Source organism: Anser anser (genome assembly GCF_964211835.1).
Source record: "Anser anser genome assembly, chromosome: 27".
Classification (NCBI taxonomy): Eukaryota; Metazoa; Chordata; class Aves; order Anseriformes; family Anatidae; genus Anser; species Anser anser.
Window position 1 is genome coordinate 3,763,922 of NC_139748.1, and position 18,853 is coordinate 3,782,774.

The window sequence follows — 18,853 nt, forward strand, 5'->3', positions numbered from 1 at the left end:
TCGGGTGTTTGTCCTGATGCAGACGTGCACCGAGACCACACTGACGGCAGCTGGGGGGGGAAACAGCTCCGTAAGGGCTCCCTTGAATATTTCCAGAGCTGATGGAGGATGGCTCTTAGCTACAGTAATGGGGATGGGTGGAGCTGGAATTGTCCCCTCCGAGGGCCATTGGGGCGGGCTGACAGCATGGATCCTGCTGCCCCACCGGGCAGGCAGAGGTCAGGGGAGAAGTGGGTGTCGTTAGCATGCCATAAAAAGGGCCGAGCACTAATGTGTGCGTGTCTCTCCATGCATCGATCATGAGGATGGGTCCCGTGTTGCTCGCTTCGGGGCAATAAAATCGCTTTTTCCAGCATGAGTGGTGGGAGCGGGGCAGCATCTATCAGGGAGCGGGCAGGGTGGGGAAACGAGGGGTTTTTGGTCTTCTTTAGGGTCCTCCTGGCTGAGCCCGCCTGGTTCAGAGGGGTTTTGTTGTGAGTTGATGGGGCAGCAGAGATGGTGGCCACAAGGTCGGTGCCTCTGCTGGGACAGGAGTCACCGAGGCGTGGATGCTTCAGGATGGCTGGAGGTGAAATTAAAATCAGTTTGGTTATTTTTTGGCAGCTGCTAATCCAGGTCGCCGAGGGGGCTGCGTTGGGCTGAGTCCTGGTGTCGCTCGGGGATGCTTTTTAAAGCCCCATGTGGCTGTGTCACCACCCGACACCCTCCTCTGAGGCCCCACAGCTCCTCCACCTGCACAGGACTTGGAGGCTGAGCCCTCGGTTCCTATTGCTTTGGACACAGGACAAAGGTTTTATGGGATTTTGGGGACCCCCAAAGGTTTTAAGGGATCCCTGGGATCCAGCTAGTGTGAACTTCTGCATCAAGGCTAAGTGCGATTCCTGCTTCGTCCTTCCACATCCCAAAGGGCTTTAGGGTGGGGACCGAGGGTGGCTGGTCCCTCCACTGCCCCAGTAAGTGCTGGGGAGCTCTCCTGGACCTGCAGAGGTGCTTTTCTTCCTCAGGGGGTGGGCAGGGGGGGATAAAGCCTGCGCCGCAGCTCTGGAGCAGGAAGCATTAATACTCTCATCCTATTAGCGAGGACCGCAGCAATTACATCTTCATTAGCGAAATAGCCTTGTGTTTTCCCCCCTTCCTTCAGCCCATTCTCGGCAAGGCTTTGCACGAGGGAGCTGCTGCTAAGAGCACTCCGGAGCCTCGGGGGCAGGCGGGGAAGGCCGGGAAGTGCAGGAATGGCCCCGGGGAGGGGCAGAGCTCCTCTGCCAGGAGCTGCCGGGTCCGGGGGGGGGGGCTTGAGTTAAACCCTGGTGCTCCCACATTTGTTTGCTGGGCCGTGGGGGCTCCCTGCTGCAGCTTCTCTGGACTGCTTGAGGGTATTCGTGCTGTGGTCAGCACTGGGAGGGAGGCAGAGCTGCGGTTTGCAGCGTGGCTGAGCCGCCAGCCAGCACCACATGCACCCAGGGAGCCGGGGACTGGATGTGGCTGCTGGGCTGGCTTGCAAGCCTTACACCTCTGTGCCTCAGTTTCCCTGCTTGGAAAGGCTGCTGTTGGCTGCGCCATGGCCTCATCGGCCTCCGAGTGGTTGGTGAGGGCTTTGTGCTCCCATGCAGCCCACCGAGAGCGGTCACTGCTGCTCTTGGGGCGGTTCCCCTACTGGGAGCAGAGCCGCTGCTTGCAGCGGGCTGCAGGTGTTTGCAGCCTGCCGATGGGTGGAGCAGAAGCGAAGCTGGCCGGCTCGCACCTCGCTCACCCGGCTGCCCGCCCAGGCTGCTCGCAGGGCGCTGTGCAGCGAGATGCGGGCGCAGCAGGAGCAGGGGCAGCGCCTCGTCCCGGTGCCTTGGGGTGCAGGAGCTGCTGCACTGAGTTAGCGCGGGCTTTGCAACCTGTCCCCCGCAGAAACACCGTGCTGGGCCGAGGAGCCACGCAGGAGCTCCAGTCCCAGCACCCTGGCTGCTGCTCTCGGTACGGTCCTTAGCTGTGCTCAGCCCCTGCGCCTGGCTGGGGGCGATGCTTCCCAAAGCAAAGCGCGCAGGGCGTGAGTCTTGGCGCAGGGCTTTGCTGAGGTACCGCAAGGGCTGGCTGCCCAGGGTCACAAGGGGTAAGCTGAGGTTTTTTAAACTGCTCGGTCACGTTTTCCCCAGCTGGGCCACCGAGCCGTGGGAAGGACGCGGGGCGCTTTGGGCTGGGGCACAGTCCCATTGTGCCACCACCTCCCCTCTTGGACAATCATAAAAACATTTAGGTTGGAAAAGACCTTCACGGTCATCGAGTCCAACTTTCAGCCTACAGAGTCCCACCGTAATTTCTGGGCTCTGGTTGGGCTTCTGGAGAAGGGCTGGGGGTGCGGATGGGGCCAAACCGGGTGGTGACACCAGGGGACGGGGCGGTGTCACCGGCTGCCTGGGGCTGGAAGCTGCTGGACACGAAGCGCAGGCTTAGCGTGAGTTTTGAACAATGTTTTATTATATGTTTAGTGTTCTCTATACAAAAAAATCCAGTCTTTTCTTTTTACAGTGATTCAAAAAAATGATATCTGAGTATTTTGGCCTTCTTTCACCTCTCATGCAGTCAGTTTATAAGTCCTTATATTAAACACTTTTCCTGGAGTCCATAAATCTTCTTGCTGTAAAGTGTTAATTTTACAGCTTCAGATACACATTTCTCATTGGGACGCGTGGGTTAACACAAAGATGTTTGTTTTCTTTTTTGCTTAAAAAAAAAAAAAGGCAAATAAATACATAGAATACTTGAGACCAACCAGGAGGTTTTACAGAGAGGATGGATGGAGAGATATTTACAAACGAAAGAAAAACAAAACAGCCCAATATTTTCTTTGTGGTGTGAGCAGAAGAAACAAACATTGAAAACTCGGAACTGCAAAGGAAGAGGTTTGTGGTGTGCGTCTGACACGGGGTTAGACTGCGTTGGACAACCAGAGCCCGATGCCCACTGGCGTGGGACACGGAGGGACGGGTGGTGCTGGGCAGGGGGAGCTACTGACGCAGCGGGTGCTCTGTTAGGACCAGAAAAGCAGTTATTTCCCTCAATAAAACAGGTCGTAGTGCAAGAAATAGAAGATGGGTGGGGTTTTTTTATTATTATTTGTGACGTTTACAATGTTGGTTTATTTTTTTATTGCTTAACTGAAACCATTTGCTGCTAGTACACAACTAAGCCTGGCACGGCGACGTTGCGCTGCACGGTGGGCTCGCAGCGCCGCGGGGACCTGCGCCATGGGGAGGCAGCTGCTGGAAAGGGATGGGATGGGAGGGATGGGATGGGATGGGACAGGCAAGGGATGGTTGGGGCAAGTGAGGGATGGATAGGGCAGCTGGGTGGTGCTGCTGCCTGGCTGTCCCTTTGCCCCGGCCCCATAGCAGGGGGCTGCCTCTCACCCCGTGGCTTAAAGCTGCTCCCCGTGGCCGGATCCATCTCCAGGGGCAGAAGTGGCCGCTCTGCGTGGGCTTGGGGCTTTCCTCTGCAAGAAGGCAGTGCTGGACAGGGGGTGTGAGTAGGGGGATGCTGGGACCTGGCTTGCAGATGGGGTGGGCTGTCGGTGTTTCCGTGAGCAGGGTTTTGGGGGGCTCGTACCAAATCTTGGTGGTTCCCGCAGCTTCTCCGTCTCATTGCAACGTCGCTCCAGAGGGGATAGGAGCAGCCTCGACCACAGCAAAGCAGCAACTGCTCTCTGCTGTCCCGTGCTCGTGCCCCTGTGGTCGGTGCCAGCTGGCCGTGCGCATGAAGGACGTCACGAAGCCACGTGCTGTGTTTTGGGGGGGCCGTGCCTGGATGCTCCCAGCAGAGCCGGTCTCCAGACCCACGGCACGGCTGAGGTTTGGGCTCAGGCTCTTCTAGAAACAGGCTCAAATTTGCTAGGTTGGAGTTGGACCCAAATTACTTTTCTCCAGCTTCTAAGAGCTCTTTGATTTGGGTCTGGCTCACCTCTCTCTATTTATATTTTTAATTTTTTAAGTATTTGCTCCTAATTCAGCTCCTTGGTGAAGATGCATCTTTTGCAGAAGAGGTCAGAGCGTGCCCTGCTCCGGAGAGGCTGTGCAGGTCCTGGCGAGGGACAGGCACCCCTCGATGGACACCGTGGGGGCAACTGAGCCCTCCTGCACCTCCCTGCTGATCCCTGCTGAAACTTTAGGGGAAGTTGCAATGAAATAGAGTTAAACAGAAATCATTATATCGTACACTTTTTTAGTAATTTTACATGCAGCCAGTACGAGCCCACAAGTAATTCATGGGCCCTCCACAGGTATCGCATTCCTTGCCTGCATGCTCACAAGCACGGCGATGCTCAGAGCCCGTCGGTGTTTCTGTAGGAGCTTTGTGGGGCTCGGCCAGGCTGAGCCCAGCTCGCTCCCTGCTCGCCGAGGCCGTGGTGTGCTGGGCACGCATGGAAAAGCCGCGTGGTGAGCGCTGCTCTGCTTCCAACAGGACCCGGAGAGGTTTGCTGAGTAAAGCTGCGGTTAACGGCAGGACACGAACAGAGGCTTTAATACAGATGGCACGTAATACAGACACACGGCACTGACCGCCCTGCTTCCAGGGATGCCTGACCAGCTTCCTCGAGGGTTGGAGATGTCGTATGGTAGCCGAGAGATTCCTGGTCCCTGTGAGCAGCCGGTCTGCCAAGCAGAGAGACAAAGCAGGGAGAACTTCTGTGCCCAGAGCCTGCTGCTGGGTGGCGAAGGCTGCAGGTTGCGCTCTCCACGTTATGCAAACTCAGCGCCGCTGTAAGGACAGCCGTGGGCTGTCACGTTGGCGATTCCCGTGACCGAGAGCTGCGTTACATCGAGCTTAATGTGTCTGCTTGAAAACTGAAGGCGACTGCTGGGTGGGCTGGGGGATGCTCTCCTTAAAGCGCATCGGCGGCAGCGGTGGGAATGGGATCACATCAACGCCTCTACACGGGGGTGACGCTGCTGCTCCGTTCCCTCCCAGCTCTCTCCCGTTCTCTCTGCGTGGTGCTGACCCGGCCCAGGCTCCCTTCCCCGAAGCGCAGGGTCGTTGTGCCGTTAGCAGCTTCAAGAAGGTGGCAAAGTACATGTGAGCAATCCATATTAGTAGAATTATTCTTGTTAGCAATATGTCTTCGCAGCAAACCAGCTTGCAAGCTAAAAGAATAATTGCTTTAATCCTATTGCATTTAATCCATTAAGCTGAACAAAACCCTCCTCCGTAGGAAAGAAACGAAAGAAAAATCCATCCTAACATCATTCGACGTCCGTGAAATGGTCCGAAGAAATCCGATCTCTCTCCGCGAAGGTACCTTTGGTTTCGAAAGTGCAGGAAGTGGGAGGATACACACGGCGTTGGCCACTACGTACTGTCTGTTAGAAAACTCTACCCTCTACAAGGATCCATGCGGTCTCCGCTGGGACAGCTCCCAGTGTCCTACTCCTACGGGGCCGGCGGATCGCCCGCCGCCTTAGGGGCGCGGAAGCGGTGTGGGGGTTAGGATCAGTTCGTTAAAACTTCCCGGGAAGTTCGAAGCTGTGTAAGGCATGTGAAGGAGCACTCCTACCCGAGACGCTTGGTTGCGGCGTGCTAACGGGTTTAACCTAAATTGCGTTTTCTTGATATGTAAAATAACGGAGCGGAGGCGGGTTCCGCGCGCGTGGAAGTGTCTCTCAGGCTGATTGATCGAGGGGGGGAAAGGCCACTGTAAGACGGTAGGAGGAGGGGTGGGCTGGGAGCACTCGGCCTGGAGCAGCCCCTGCTGCTGGGGGGGGACAAGGAGCTCAGGGCCATCCCCAGCACTGTCCCCAAGGGACGCGTGGCCGTGTCCCTGCCGGGCTGCGGAGCTGCAGCGCAGGGCGATGGCAGGGATCTGCTGCCTGGTCCCCGCGGGTGCTTCTCGGCCTGACCGAGTGCTTGGCTGTTCGTGTGTGTTTGTGGTCATTTTTTATTTTTTTTTCTTAAATAAGCAATTTCTGGTCCCCTCGTCCTTTGTTAATACTGCTCCTGCTTCCACTCCCTCTTTGCTACATAAGGTTTATGGAGTTGCCTTTAAAAGAAAGCAGGCATGGTCTGGGGGCACTTTTCCCCCAACTTCTTACAAAGCAAAGACTAAAGGAAAATGGTTTGCCTGCGGTTCCCCAGGCAAGCGGTGCTGTTACCCTGGCGAGGCGGGCGAGCGGCACCCGGCCGTCCTGCAGCAAACCCCACTGGCTCATCTGCTGTTCCTCATCCTCCAGGGACTCCCCCGAGCCACCTGGAGGTGGAGGGTGGCCCCCAGGGGACACGGACACGGAGGCTCAGCACCCACACGAGGCACGGCGCGGTCCCAGCGGGTTCCCAGCTGAGGTGCTGCTTGGTCTTTCAGGAGGGAGGCTTGGGAGAGGCTATGGGCAAGGTGCTGCGTGAGGATGGACATCACTGTAGTACTGCGCCGTGGGGGTGGTGCCCAAATATTGACCGCTCTCCTTTTCTTTCACGTGTTTCTGATGCTCTCGGTGCTCTGCTCAGCCCTCTTCCCTCCCCCAAATTCCTTTTTTCCCCAGTTATTTGGAACCTTCCTATAAATATTAAACAGAATTTTTGCTCCCTCCTGAAAGAACAAGAAGGACCTGGGGGAGCTGGCTGCGGTGCTCCGGCTCCCTGCACCCCGCGCCTCCTCCAGCCCCGCGCTTCAGCTCCGATTCCAGCTCCAGCCCGACCGCGCCTCGCGAGTCCTTGCCATTTGCTTGTTTGCGAAGGATAAGATGGCGTCGGCAGCCACCTGGTCTGCCTGTTTGCTTGGATTATTTTTTTTTCTATTTTTTTCTTGTTTTTTTTTTTCTTATTTTTTCTTTAAATGTCCTTGGTTGTTCACACGGTTGTGTTGGAGGTAGTGGCGGCGGCGGCTGTTGGTGAACCCCCACCCACTACAAACCCCTCAGGCTGTTCGTGGTGCCAGTGTCCTGCGCTATGCCAGCGAGTAGATAGCATTGACTGGGGACGTGGCTTCCGAGCTCTCGTTGCCTTCCGTCTCCTCCTTGTCCTTCTTCACCGTGTACTGCCCGATGAAGGAGCCGTCCTCGTTGAACTGCCCCTCGCCCCCCTCGCCGTAGTCCACCAAGCTGTCGTCGCTCTCCTGCTGCTTTATCGTGCCGTCCAGGGACGTCTGGCTGTTGGGCAGGGGCTTGTTGTCTTCGTCGCTGGTGGCACAAGACAGACAGACAGACAGACACAGCGAGGGTTGAGAACGGGGCTCGCAAGGGAGGCGGCTACAAACCAAGGGCTGGATATTCACACCTAAACCCAGCGGGCGGCTGTGCTGAGCGGGGGCGGCCGCGGCAGGAGGAAGGTGGGTGCCTTCGACCGCCCCGAGCGGTGGGGACAGGACACAGCCACCTCGGTGACCGAGCCCCGCAGCTGCCTTTTGGTGCCGTGCCTGGTGCTTCTGCGAGCCCAGCCTTCGCGCTTTTTCTTTCTAAAAAGCCATTTTTTATGCCCGTATGACATCGGTTGCTCAGATCAGCCCAACTGGATGTACGTTGTAAATATCCTTCCCTTGTCATCGCTGATTTTCTTTCTTTCTCCTAGCATTTTAGCCGGCCTTGGTGTAACCTTAGTTTAGTGAGCTTCGCCCCCAGCTTTCCCTGCAAAAACCCCGCTCTGTAGTTTAGGTAGCTCCATGCAACGGGGAGAACTCTCAAAGCACAGCGAGGGGCACGTACGGGATGCCAAGTTCTGTGCAGCGTCCAAAACTCGTGGGAATTTACCTTTCCAGGCTTATTTCTGAGTATCTGAGCTTGTTTGCTCAATTCTCTATCCTTTTCTCTTTTTCACTTAGAAAGATTAAGCCAGGTCACTGAAAAATAAATAGTCTGACCCACAGGAAAAAGCAACCTTTTAAAGAAACCTTTTAACAAAAAATCGGGGAAAAGCTGTTTTCTCTCCGGAGGGCAAGGACTGGTACCTCATAAATAAAGATTGTATTGCATCGAGGATGAGTGGGTTGCTTTGTATAAAAATTAATTTTCATATCAATTAGTCATTAGTTCATGTTTGAGCTTGTTCAGCATGCAAATTGTGTAATACACCTAAAGAGATCGCTTAAGTATCTTAAATGTTTTTCCTCCCCACCGTTCCTGTCTCTTTGTGTATTTCGTTTTGTTTTAGTCCTGGCCTCGGCAGGCTCGCCTCCCGGTGTGGCACTCTACCCTGCTCTTTGCTTTTCTCAGAAGTGGTCAAAAAATTGAATTTCAGTGCTGTATTTGCAGAGTCATCAATCAAAAAAGTAATTCAGCCTCCTGTTTGTTTGCTTTTTGAAAAAAGAAAAAAAAAAGTCTCCTGTAGCCTCTTGAGTTTGGGGCCATTTTTCATTAAAATAGCGTCTCAGGACTCGCCCTTTGGATCGCCAGTGCCCACACCAAGGTATGTCTGATGGAGGCACGGCTAACACGCAGCCGGGGCCAAGGAGCAAAATGCTCTTCAGCCACGGGAGCAGCCCGGGGAAGGCGTTACATCTCTCCCTTGCCATTCCCCTAATGGCAGCAGCTCTATAGTGGGAGAGGAATTTGGTGTCCCACAGCACAGCTTGCAGCTTTGTACCGCGTTTCCTTACATCAGCACTTTGCAAATGAAGCAGGAATACAAACCCAATATTGGCGACCTCGTGTTAACTTGGCATCACAATAAATAATAACTTGTTAGCTTTGTAAGCGGCTCCTTCTGGAGGGCGGGAGGGGGGAGAATTCAGTCTGCAAGCAGGACTGGTGGTTAGAAAGTCCAATTAATGTCAAGCAGAGAGTGGCAAAACCCAGACCCCTTTATTTCAAACATCCTTTCCCAAGATTTGGGGTGGGTTCACTCGAAACTGGATCTAGAACCAGGTTTTTCCCTAATGTGGGCTCTGCAGTGCCAGACAGCCCGGCACGACATTTCCCGAACCTGCCCCTGGTTTTACCTCTCTCCAGCACCATTCATCCTGTTAGTGCATTAGGAGGGTGAAGCAGATCCTCATCAGCACAATGATGCGACATAACCCTGTTAAAATGGATTTCTGTGGGGTTTGCTGATGGGCGCATTAGAGGACCAGAGCACCCAGCTCGTGGCCATTTGGGAAACGTCGTCCTGAGCGCCATAAATCATTGGGATGGGAGGCTGGAGCCAGGGGGAGGATTTTCAGGGCTGAGGCAGAGCGTGCCGGGCGGTTAGGATCCAGCTTTTTCGCTCGTGTCCCTTGCCACCATCCCCAGGTCCCGCTGCACGTGGAGGGACCGGCCCGAGGGGGGGCCTGGCTGGTGCTCGGGGGTGCCCTGGAGCATCTCGGAGCAAAATGCAGCTGGTGGGGCACGGGGGTACCCCCGAGCCCAGCAGGAGGTGGGGGGGGTTCGTGTTTAATGTGTTAGGTGGAGGCGGGTATATGGGGGTAGGGAGGGGAAGGGAGAGTTTCAGCTGTGAAAGAAACAAATTGCAAAAAGGAGTAAGGAAAAACAAAAAAAAAAAGCTAAATGTGCCGGACTTCTGGCAGCACGTGGTCCTACCTTTCAAGAGACCTTCATGGTCCATGTGGATAGACCAGGTGAAAAGGAGGAGAAAGAATGGGAATAAAACAGAGAGAAGCAGAAAGAGCCTGATCAGAGAGAGATATGATGAGGTATGCATTCACAGGGGCAGTGCTAAAAACCCAAACAAAAAGTCACTGCATTCCTCATGGAGCCGATTGCCTCGTTATACCAAATGGAGCCGGGTGATGGGTCCGAGCTGGGTGAGCCCCTCCGGCTGCACCGAGGAAGCCGATCCGGAGCAGCAGCGGATGGCAGAGGTGGCAGACGAGCCCTTTGGGTCGGGCTGCGCCAAAGGGACCTCTCGGTGTCCCCTCCATCCCTCTGCTGGTTCCCGCACCGCGGTGATGTTGGTGCCCCTCACGGGGCTGGCGACAGCGCCGTGTCCGCCGGTCCTGGTCGCTGCTGCGCCGGGTGCTGAGCTGCCTGCGGGGCATGGGACTGTGCCACAGGATCCTGTCCTGAGCCAGAGCTGAACTGGAGCCCAGAAGGTAAAAAACCCACAAAACTTTCCCTTCCCGGCAGCCCAGGTTTCCAGCCGGCTCCCCCACGTGCAGCTTTTGAGCATTTGGTATAATGAGGCACAGTCATGGGCACAGAGCATTGTCCAAGGATAATGGTCTCCTGCTTTGAAAATAAGCTTCTCAGCTTAGCCTCTGCCCAGGAAAACCATTATTCTGTTAGTGGAACAGAAAGATGTGACAGTATCTCTTAATTATAGGCTGCAGAGATTTGCAAGTCGCATGCACGGGGCATTAAGGACGTGAGATATGATGAGAGCGTCTCAGACATGCCATGTGGAGGTGGGGAGGGGAACCAAGGAAGAACTCACGTCAGCTCAGATCCTGTCCTTGCTTGAAATACTAATTGCTACCCTCCTTGAGCCTAGCGTTGCAATCATTTTGAATCTTAATCAGCCAACAGCGTTTCCTATCAATCCTTCAAGTTCACCTTCCTTTCTGCCTCCTGGGTGGGAGCCTCCTGGCGTTCTCCCAGGAAACGTGGTGGTCCTGATGGGGGGCAAAGCTCACGGACATCGTGGTGGTGGTTTACCTTTGGCTGCTTTTTTCTCCCCCCTCTTGTCCGTGGAATAGTGATGAATAATGCTGGAGCATCTTGGAGGGTCTGCCCCAAAAGCTGCGCACTGCACGCTGCCCCCTTCCCAGCGGGACCCCCCCTCTGGCGGGGGGATCTTGCCCTGCTTTAGCAAATCCCAGCCTCCCACGGCACGTTGCTGGTGTGATATTCTGCGACTAGACAGGCCTTCTCCCAAAGTTACGTCCACTGCCAGTAACGTGGCAAAAACTCACACCTGTGGGTATTGACCCCCAAAACCCAAAGCCAAACCCTTCAGCCTCCTGCACTTTGGTCATTCCTGTGGGAACCGTGCCCAAGTTCCCTGCTGGTGCCCTTCCACTGCCGGCACGCTCCTGGCAGTGGGGCTGCCAAGAAGAGCCTGAGATACAGCCCAGCATGAGCTGCTCTGTTTTAGGATGAAGGATTTACCCCACTCCTTCCCATTGCCTGCGCTGTTGTGCTGCAGGTGTCAGCCCATCCCACAAACCGGGGAGCCAAGAGGATCCCTGTCCTGACTCAGGGAGTTAAGGGGAGCTGCTTTGGTCAAAGTATGGGCAATAGCCGTGCATTTTCTGTATTAAATTATTATTTTCTGTATTAAGGAAAGCCGTTGTGTTCATGGCTTGAAGGTTTTGACCCCATACTGTGGAAGGCAATAAAGAAAGGTGACCCTTTCCTGCAGCGTGCTTACTTGGGTTCCAGCTGAGGGTTTATATCTATTCTGCAACATATTTGTGTATTTATTTATTTATTTATATATAAATATATCCCATAAAACTGCGGAGCTTCGGGCTTATGACTTCCCCTGAAAAAATCAGTCCCTACTGAAATCTGATTACCACACTGCTGCCCATGTAAACAGGGTGGCAGGGAAGCCTGCAGCTGTCCCATTTCCCTTCGTGCACCGTGGGCAGGCAGCTCCATTCATTTTGCTTCCCCCAAAGCCTGGTGGAACACGTGCCCCGTTACATCCCTTCCTGAACCGTAAGTAACTTCTTCCTATCCTGGCTGCATCAACTTGTAGGGCTAGGGTAACGACGCGGCGCTTAATTAACCCCTGCTGGAAGTCAGGAGGGAGAACTCCCACCAGCCTAGTTGGGCTTTGGATCCAGCTCACGTGGAAAGGTTCGTTTTAATTCCTGGAGGAGAAGCACGGCACGCTGGAGGTGCTCAGAGGCTGCGGAGCATCCCTGCCGTCCGGCGGGTGTGGGCAACGCTCTGCGAGCTGCCGGCGCTACCTGCGCCTGCTCCTGCAGGCAGCCGCCCCCAGCAGCGGAGGCACGAGCGCGGCGTGACACTGCAAGGGCTGGGAGAAGGAATGCTGGTGCCCCTCTGAAACCTCCCAGGAGGTTTTTTTTTTTTTCTGGAGGAAAAGTGGCTGGTGCCCTTCGGAGGATGCCATTTGGTCTGAAAGTGGCTGGTCAGGGGAAATCAGAGCACTTTGGGCAGGAGCACGGCTAATCTCCAAGCTCTGCTTCTGAAGGGTTTCCCCAGGGACCATACAAAAAAAACCTCGCTTTGAAGTCAGGCAGACCCCAAGTAAGCGAACTCGCATGCTTTCAGAGCTGATCTGAACACAACTTTGGGCATTTTTCCCCTGGATTCTGCCTTACAAGTAGGAAAGTGGCTGAGCTGCGGGGTGATGCCCCTGAGATATCCTCAAGCTGCTTCGGGAGCTGACTTTTGTGTTTTTTTCATTTTTGTTTTTGTTTTTTTTCCGTGTGCTGGGGGGTGCCACGAGGGTTGATCTGCACTTGCTAAGAGCCGTGTGCCAGGTCCCAAAGTCCCAGCTCTCTGCCCGGGCCGATGCTGCCAGGCTGAGGGATGGGGCAGGAGGACACCTTGCAGCAGGCCCTCGGCTTGCTGACTGCCCCAGGGCTTCGGGCAGGAGCCGGTCCCTTCGGCACAGGACTTGCGGAGAGAAGGAGGCAGGAGGAGGAAGGTGGGAGAAACAACCGGGGAGGCTGCGTGGCCCCGGGGGGCTGCGGAGGGGTAGCGCGGTGAGGTCTGTGATGGCTGGGGAGCGGGGCTGATGGGGGGACGTGGTGGCGGGGTCCGCATGCCGCGTGGGAGCATACCTGTAGTCGAACGAGCCGTCTTCCACGTTCTTGTCTTCGGGGTTTAGGTGCTCGTCTTTATTGTCTCGCACTGGAAGCAAGCACAGCCCCAACACGGGCGTTAAAAAGCAGCAGGGAGGGTGAAAGCTTCACAGGGGAGCAGCAGAGGCTTTGTGAAACGCCTGCAGGGCGAAGGGCTCAGGGACCCGCTAAAACCCCGCAGCTGGAGGGCTCGCGGGCTTGTCCCCAAAAACCACCGCCGCGGTGGTACCGGGGCACAGGCACTGAAGGTGGCCAGAGAGGGTGTGTAAACTGGTGGCTTTTCTTAGGCCTTGGCTGCGCCTTGCAAAAATGGAACGAGGCTTTTGTCTGAAAAGGGCTCTTTCTAGATGAGGACGAGCAAATTTGCAGAATAGAGGTCAGGTCACACAGTGCAGGGGCGTCCAGCTCCGCGACGTGCCTCCTGCACAGCCCAGAGCCCTCGCTGACCTTTAATTAACTAAAACGCTTCCCAGTAATAATAATGTTCCCACTACGGAGGGAGGAAAGTGCTCGTAATCACGGGCGTGTATCTGAGACCAGCACAATTGGATTAGCCCCCGGAAACCTGCGGATATTGAATCCACGGGCACAAAAGCTGCCGCGCGGCGCTCTTACCTGGGTACTTCCCTCCTCTGCTCCTCTTAATGAAGCAAACTATCAGCAGAATGAGGACCAGGAGAGCTATGGCACACATCAGCCCGATGAACCAGCCCTGGGTCGCGATGTCCACGTGGTTCTTGGTATAAGCTGGGAAGAAAATTGAAGGGGAAAAAAAAAAGCTATAAGGGAAGACCGGGACAACGGAGAGAAATAAACGACTAGAAGGATTCAGTCCACGGGTTTAAAAAGGACCTGGCTTTAGCACTGCGTTTGTGTGTGTGTGCTGACTGGGTTATCTGAGACTGTAGCACGGGGATCTGGGGCTTTTTTTAATGGTAGGTCAACTCAATGTTTTAGCAGGAGCTGCAAACAGCAAAGGGTCACGGCATAAAGTAAAACCTAGCACAGACCAGTGAGAAAAGGGCATTGAAAATAATGGCAAAAGAAGCTGGGTAACAGATTTGATCTTGCGTTCCTGTGCCTGAAAGCCGCCTCGGAGGCAGCTTCTGCAAAAAGGTCTGAAAGAAAAGCGCCCGGACCGTAGCTCAGGATGAGATCCCTGGTGTGGAGTGATGCTGAGCAGCCCTGAGGAGCTCAGCAGCAGCCTGGAGCTGGAGAAGCCTGCATTGCCGCAGCAAGGAGAGCTGCAGAGGGCATGGGCACCGTGTCCTGCTGTGGGCACGGGGTCCCAGCAGCCACGGGAAGCTGGGCAAGGAGACGTGGAGGCCACCGGGACGTGGCCAGACACGAGCAGGGACATGGGGTGGGCACAGAGCCCTGGCCCCAGGTCCTCGAGGGACGTCCCAGCTTGCTGCGCCGTGGTCTGGTAGCGCGTGAAAGCCTTTACAGCACCGCTCCATCGCCCTGCGAGGCTGCCGAGCGTCCGCGGGGCTGACGCCAAGCAAGGAGAGGTGTCCTGTCCCCGAACGTGCTCTGCCTTGTTGCGTGCAGCTCCCGTGCACGGTCAGCCAGACAAATCTGTGTCCTATAAATAGCACCAAGCTGCCATTTTCTGGCTCTCATTGACATGCGCTTGGTATTCAGCAAGACAGAGCAGAGGAGAAAATAACCTTCAGCGCGGCGGGGGGCTAAATTTAACCAGACCGCGCAGCAAACGGAGCGAGGTCGTCCTGGCACGAGCAGGGGAGGTCAGAGCTGGACGGGATCGAGCTGGGACTTAGCGGGGTTTGTCCAGAACGGGAAGGATAGCGCAGCGAGCATCCTTCGTTGGCGTCCACGGGACAAAAAACAACTTGAAATGAGATTGCTGCTGCTACCTGAATTGGCTGCTTTGGCGCTGCAGAGTGCTGAGAAGGGCTGTGCTGCTGTCCTGGATGCTTTGCCTTGTTTAATTAAATAAGTCAAGGCCAGCCAACAGGACTGCCCAGGCAGAGCTGAGGCAGCACAAGCAACCATCTCATGTACCTGTCTTGAAATAATCCGATTTTAAACCCACCACCTCCTATGGATAGCGGAGATGCGGCCCTGGCAGACAAGGCTGTGCCCGTGCTTGGCTGATTAGGCACAGATACAGCTTGTAAAGAGGCTGGAGAGGTAGGGCAGTGGTTAGGACAGCTACAACCAGAGGTGAGGTTTTGCAGCTGGTTCCCATCGGCAACCCCAGGACGGTGCCGAAAACCCCAGAGTCACCCCCGGAGGGTGCCCAGCACCTCCTGGGCAGGTTCAGTAACAGCCCCAGAGGGCAAGGAGCTGCTCACACAGGGAGCAGGAAAGGCAGCCCTCCGGTGATGTGCTGGGAAGGGAAGGCTCTTGTAGCAGAGACGACGACGTTAAAAAAGGGTTGAATCGGTAAACCACAGCAGTTCAGGGCTGCAAGCTGCTTAGTCCTCCAAACTGCCCCCAGGTACCAGGGTCTTTCCTGAAGGCGAAATCTAAGGTATGCTGTCAGGAGGGAATTGCAGCCAAAACATGGCCCAGGGACATCCCCAGGTAAAGGAGAAGGACAAGCAAGGGCCGTTTGCTAAAGAAATGGTGTCGGATGCAGAACGCTCTGTGCTGGTGTTGCTTTTTTGGTGGGGGTGGGCTGCCTGGAGGTACCCCGGCCCTCTTGTGCTGCTTTTCCCTTTAATGCTGCCCCGCTCAATATTTACCTTTAAACCAACCTGAGCTGTGTGGTGCAAGAAGATGCACTTTATAACGGAGAGAATGAGATTAGAACAGAAAGGAGCCGGGATCTGGATTCAATTAGCTGAGTGCCCAGGGAGGAAGGGGGAATGAAGCTCTAATGGAGAGCTTGGAAATGGGAGGAGGTCGGGTTAACAGTCCTGGTGGGATGGGATTTCTGCACAAAGCAGTGCTAAGGGAAAATTAAGGGGGCCTGCAGAGTCTGAAGAGCCAAAGCATCCTGAGAGGTGTGCTTCGTGCCACCGGGTCGGGGCTGAGTTGTGCACGGGGGGGAGGCTTCTCGGTACCGAGTGCCCGGGGGCTCCTGCAGCAGGATTGGGGCACCGGTAGGGTAGAGGTGTAGTTGCCATCCTTCCCAAAAAAGCAACACATGCCGACAAAATTATAGGCACAGCAATCTTGTATTTAGAGTAAACGAGTGACTGTCATTGCAGCATTCAGAAAGGGAGGATTAAGTACGTGGCTGTCAGAGAGGCCGTTTGGATTTGCTCTAAAGTAAGGCCAGCGCCGAAGGTAAGCAGTGGAACGCAGCTGTGTAATTGAACAGCGATTGATTTGAAATGCAGCTACGGTGACTTTTTTAAAAGTAATTATAATCTTGTGGCAGAAAAAAGAGTTACCTAACAGTCACAGTTTATATGCCAATTGCAAAGCTGCCTGTATAACAGCAGCAGATCAGCGACATTTAGGCATTACTTGTACGGCAGACTGTTGGTGCGTGAAGTCTCACTAGCTCCAGTCCCACACGGATCCCCCTTCCAGTGTTTTATCTTTTTTTTTTTTTTTTTAAGAAAATATCTCTACATTAAGCTCTATAAGCTATATTTGTAGTTTTGAAGTGTCATTTACTGTTGGGAAGAGCCCTGTTGGGATACGGAGCTGTCAAGTTAAGCAGAAGAGAAGCGCTGGTGCGCACAGACTGCGTATTTATCTGTGTTCACGCTGAAGAAACCATTAGAAGAGCTATTTGCAAAACATTAAAAACAAAAAGCGAAATGAACAGGGCTTTTTTATCGACAGCATTCCTGACAGCATATGATTGTCAGCGGGGGCTGAGCGCTCGTGTCAGCAGAATCCAGCCAGCGAAGAAATGGATCTGCAGCGTTTGTGCGTGCAAGGACGGCGAGAGCTCTGCGGCTCCCACGGTGCCGGGGCTCAGGTCACCGCTCAGCCTCCATCACGGGGACAAAGGCAGCCAAGCCTCTAGTTTCAGTAGTAGCAGTAGGAACCCCTAAATTACAGAAAATAGACACGCCGAGACTGCCAGCATCAATCAGCCAAGGATATTGCTTCTTTTTTTTCTTCCTAATGATTCCCTGCCCCTTGGTGCCTGTGGTGCAGGGGGCTGCCTCCTCTACCCCCCGCTCCCAACGTGGGGAAAAGCAAGAAAAGAGAAGAGACGGGTCCGAACCGGGGAGCGGCAATCCCGAAAGATGCCGCACGCTGTGGGTGAGGGGGCTGGTGGTGATTTCAGAGTCAGGTGGGGGGCTGGAAGCAGACACGAAATGCAACACATCTCCCCAGAGAGGCTGCGTGCCGTGCCCAAGGTCAGCGGGCGCTGGTTTTTTATCAGTGCTGGGCAGCGGGAGGCAGGGAGGAGGACTCGCAGCTGGCACCTGTCCCTGTGTCAACCCAGCGTATCAGAGAATGATTGCTGGAGTCACGGCTCGCCAGCGTTTTGGACTCCGAACGCGTGGGGTGGGGTGGGAAGAGCTGCTGGTCCCGCTGCAGCCCCCCCCTTGCCCAGGACGGACGTTTTGCTTCTGAGCAAAGAGCCCGGGGAGTGCTGGAGCTTTCCATCACCACGCGGCTGGGTCTTAGCAAAACAACTCCAGTTCTTTGCAAATTGCAGCCTCTACCTACTGCATTTGTCAGCGTGGGCTGCTGCGGTGCTGCTTGCTCCTTGGCGTTTCAGCATTCAGACCCCCCCCCCACTCTGACAGCATCGCGCACAGATTCCTACGGCAAAACCTGCCGGTGGCACGAAGGAAGTTTTGGTTGTTGTGATTTACTGAAAGTCGAGTGTGAACAGAGAAGCTTTATAAATGCAGAAAGCCTGATTCAGCGCCTGTGCAAGGCGGTAAGAGCACTTCTGTGGCATCCAGTGGGCAGTGTAGGAAGCCCGTAATTAGGGAGCTCTAAAAATCACCGAGGTGATAAGCCTGGCAAATTGCTTGCGCAATTAAATGCAAAGTTGCCGGGGGAAGCAGACCTGCTTGTCATCTCGCTGAAAAGCCCTGTGCATGTGCCGTGCATGGCTCTAAACGAGGCTGCCTACAAACGCAGCACCCCGAGGCTGCCCCTCACCTCTGTCTGCCACAACCCCGGGGTCCGGCCGTGCGCCGAGGCACCGAGAGATGCGATGCGCACATGCGGCCACAGGGCTTCGAGCGCAGCGACCTGCCGACCCCAGCGTGGTCCCTGCCCTCCTTCCAAACCCTTCCTTGCACCCTGCCGGGGCTTTTTGGCTGCTCGGGCAGCTCCTTAACAAGGGCAGGGACGGGCTGGTGGGCGAGGGCTGCGCCGTGCTCGATCCCCTCCCGCCACCACGCCGGTGCCCCCGTGGACACGCAGTGACATGCCGCGGACGCGCCCCGGGGCTGGAGCCCCTCTCACCTGAGCTGGTGGTAAAGGTTATGTACGAGTGCTCGCTGGGGCTAGACCATATGGGGAACACCCACAGCTTGTACACCATCCCCGGCGTCAGATTCGCCAGCTGCACAGAGGAGGGGGTCTGAGCTTTAACGGGGATGGATTTCTCTGTCTTGTTACCTGAGAAACAGAAACCGCACATCAAACCCAGCCGCGGGAGGCTCGGCGAGATTACCTCGTTGGCACCGCAGGTGATGCATTGTGCTAGCCCCAGGCACCGAGCAGAAATAACACGGCTCGATGGTCAAGGAGCAATTAACGGCGCCGTGATTAGTACTCACTGGGAATAGGATAAAAACAGCAGTGCAGAAAGAGGGTGGGGGCTTTGCTGCATCCCTGCTTGCCATACTGAAAAAACCACCAGGAGCTATTGAGGAGATCGCTCCCTGCTTTGAAGTCCTGACAGATCCTTTATCTGCCCAGCTTCAGGTCTGGATACTTGTTTTTTTAAAGCAATCGGTCTGGAATTTGCCTGGTGCCTTTCAGCTGATCAAAGGGTTTTGCCTGTGGGTTGAGGTTGGTGGGCAGCTGGACGCTGCAGCGAGCGCACGAGCCCCCTCACCCCAGCTGGGATGTGGCTGCTCCCGGGGGCATCGCCGGCATCCCACGGGGCTGCAAGGGGAGCCTTGGGGGCTCGGGGCCTCGGCCTTCAGGCTTTGGAGCCTGAATCATGGAAAATAGTTCAGGAGGGGGAAAAGGGTCTCCTTCCCCAGCACATCCTGCTCTGTCTGCAGCGCGAGACCAGGCACTGGCTGTGCCTTCAGAACTGCTTTAAGT

General features: G+C 55.2%; 2 protein-coding genes across 30 annotated transcripts in view; one reads left to right on the forward strand and one right to left on the reverse strand.

The window, feature by feature from the left end:
* Positions 1-18,853, forward strand: part of RBBP5 (RB binding protein 5, histone lysine methyltransferase complex subunit) — a 92,210-nt gene that overhangs the window by 52,990 nt on the left and 20,367 nt on the right. The window lies entirely within an intron of this gene.
* Positions 2,297-18,853, reverse strand: part of NFASC (neurofascin) — a 117,541-nt gene continuing 100,984 nt past the window's right edge. For 6 of the 29 annotated variants that reach the window (XM_083812152.1, XM_083812162.1, XM_083812168.1 and 3 more), the window contains 4 exons: positions 18,041-18,196; positions 13,295-13,426; positions 12,659-12,728; positions 2,298-7,148 (listed from right to left, as the gene is read on the reverse strand). In XM_083812152.1, the coding sequence (XP_083668278.1) occupies positions 6,917-7,148; positions 12,659-12,728; positions 13,295-13,426; positions 18,041-18,196 (590 nt within the window). In that variant the 3' untranslated portion in view covers positions 2,298-6,916. Of the gene's footprint in view, positions 7,149-12,658; positions 12,729-13,294; positions 13,427-18,040; positions 18,197-18,853 lie in introns of all 29 variants that reach the window. The other 23 variants (XM_083812149.1, XM_083812148.1, XM_083812158.1 and 20 more) reach the window with 13 other exon arrangements.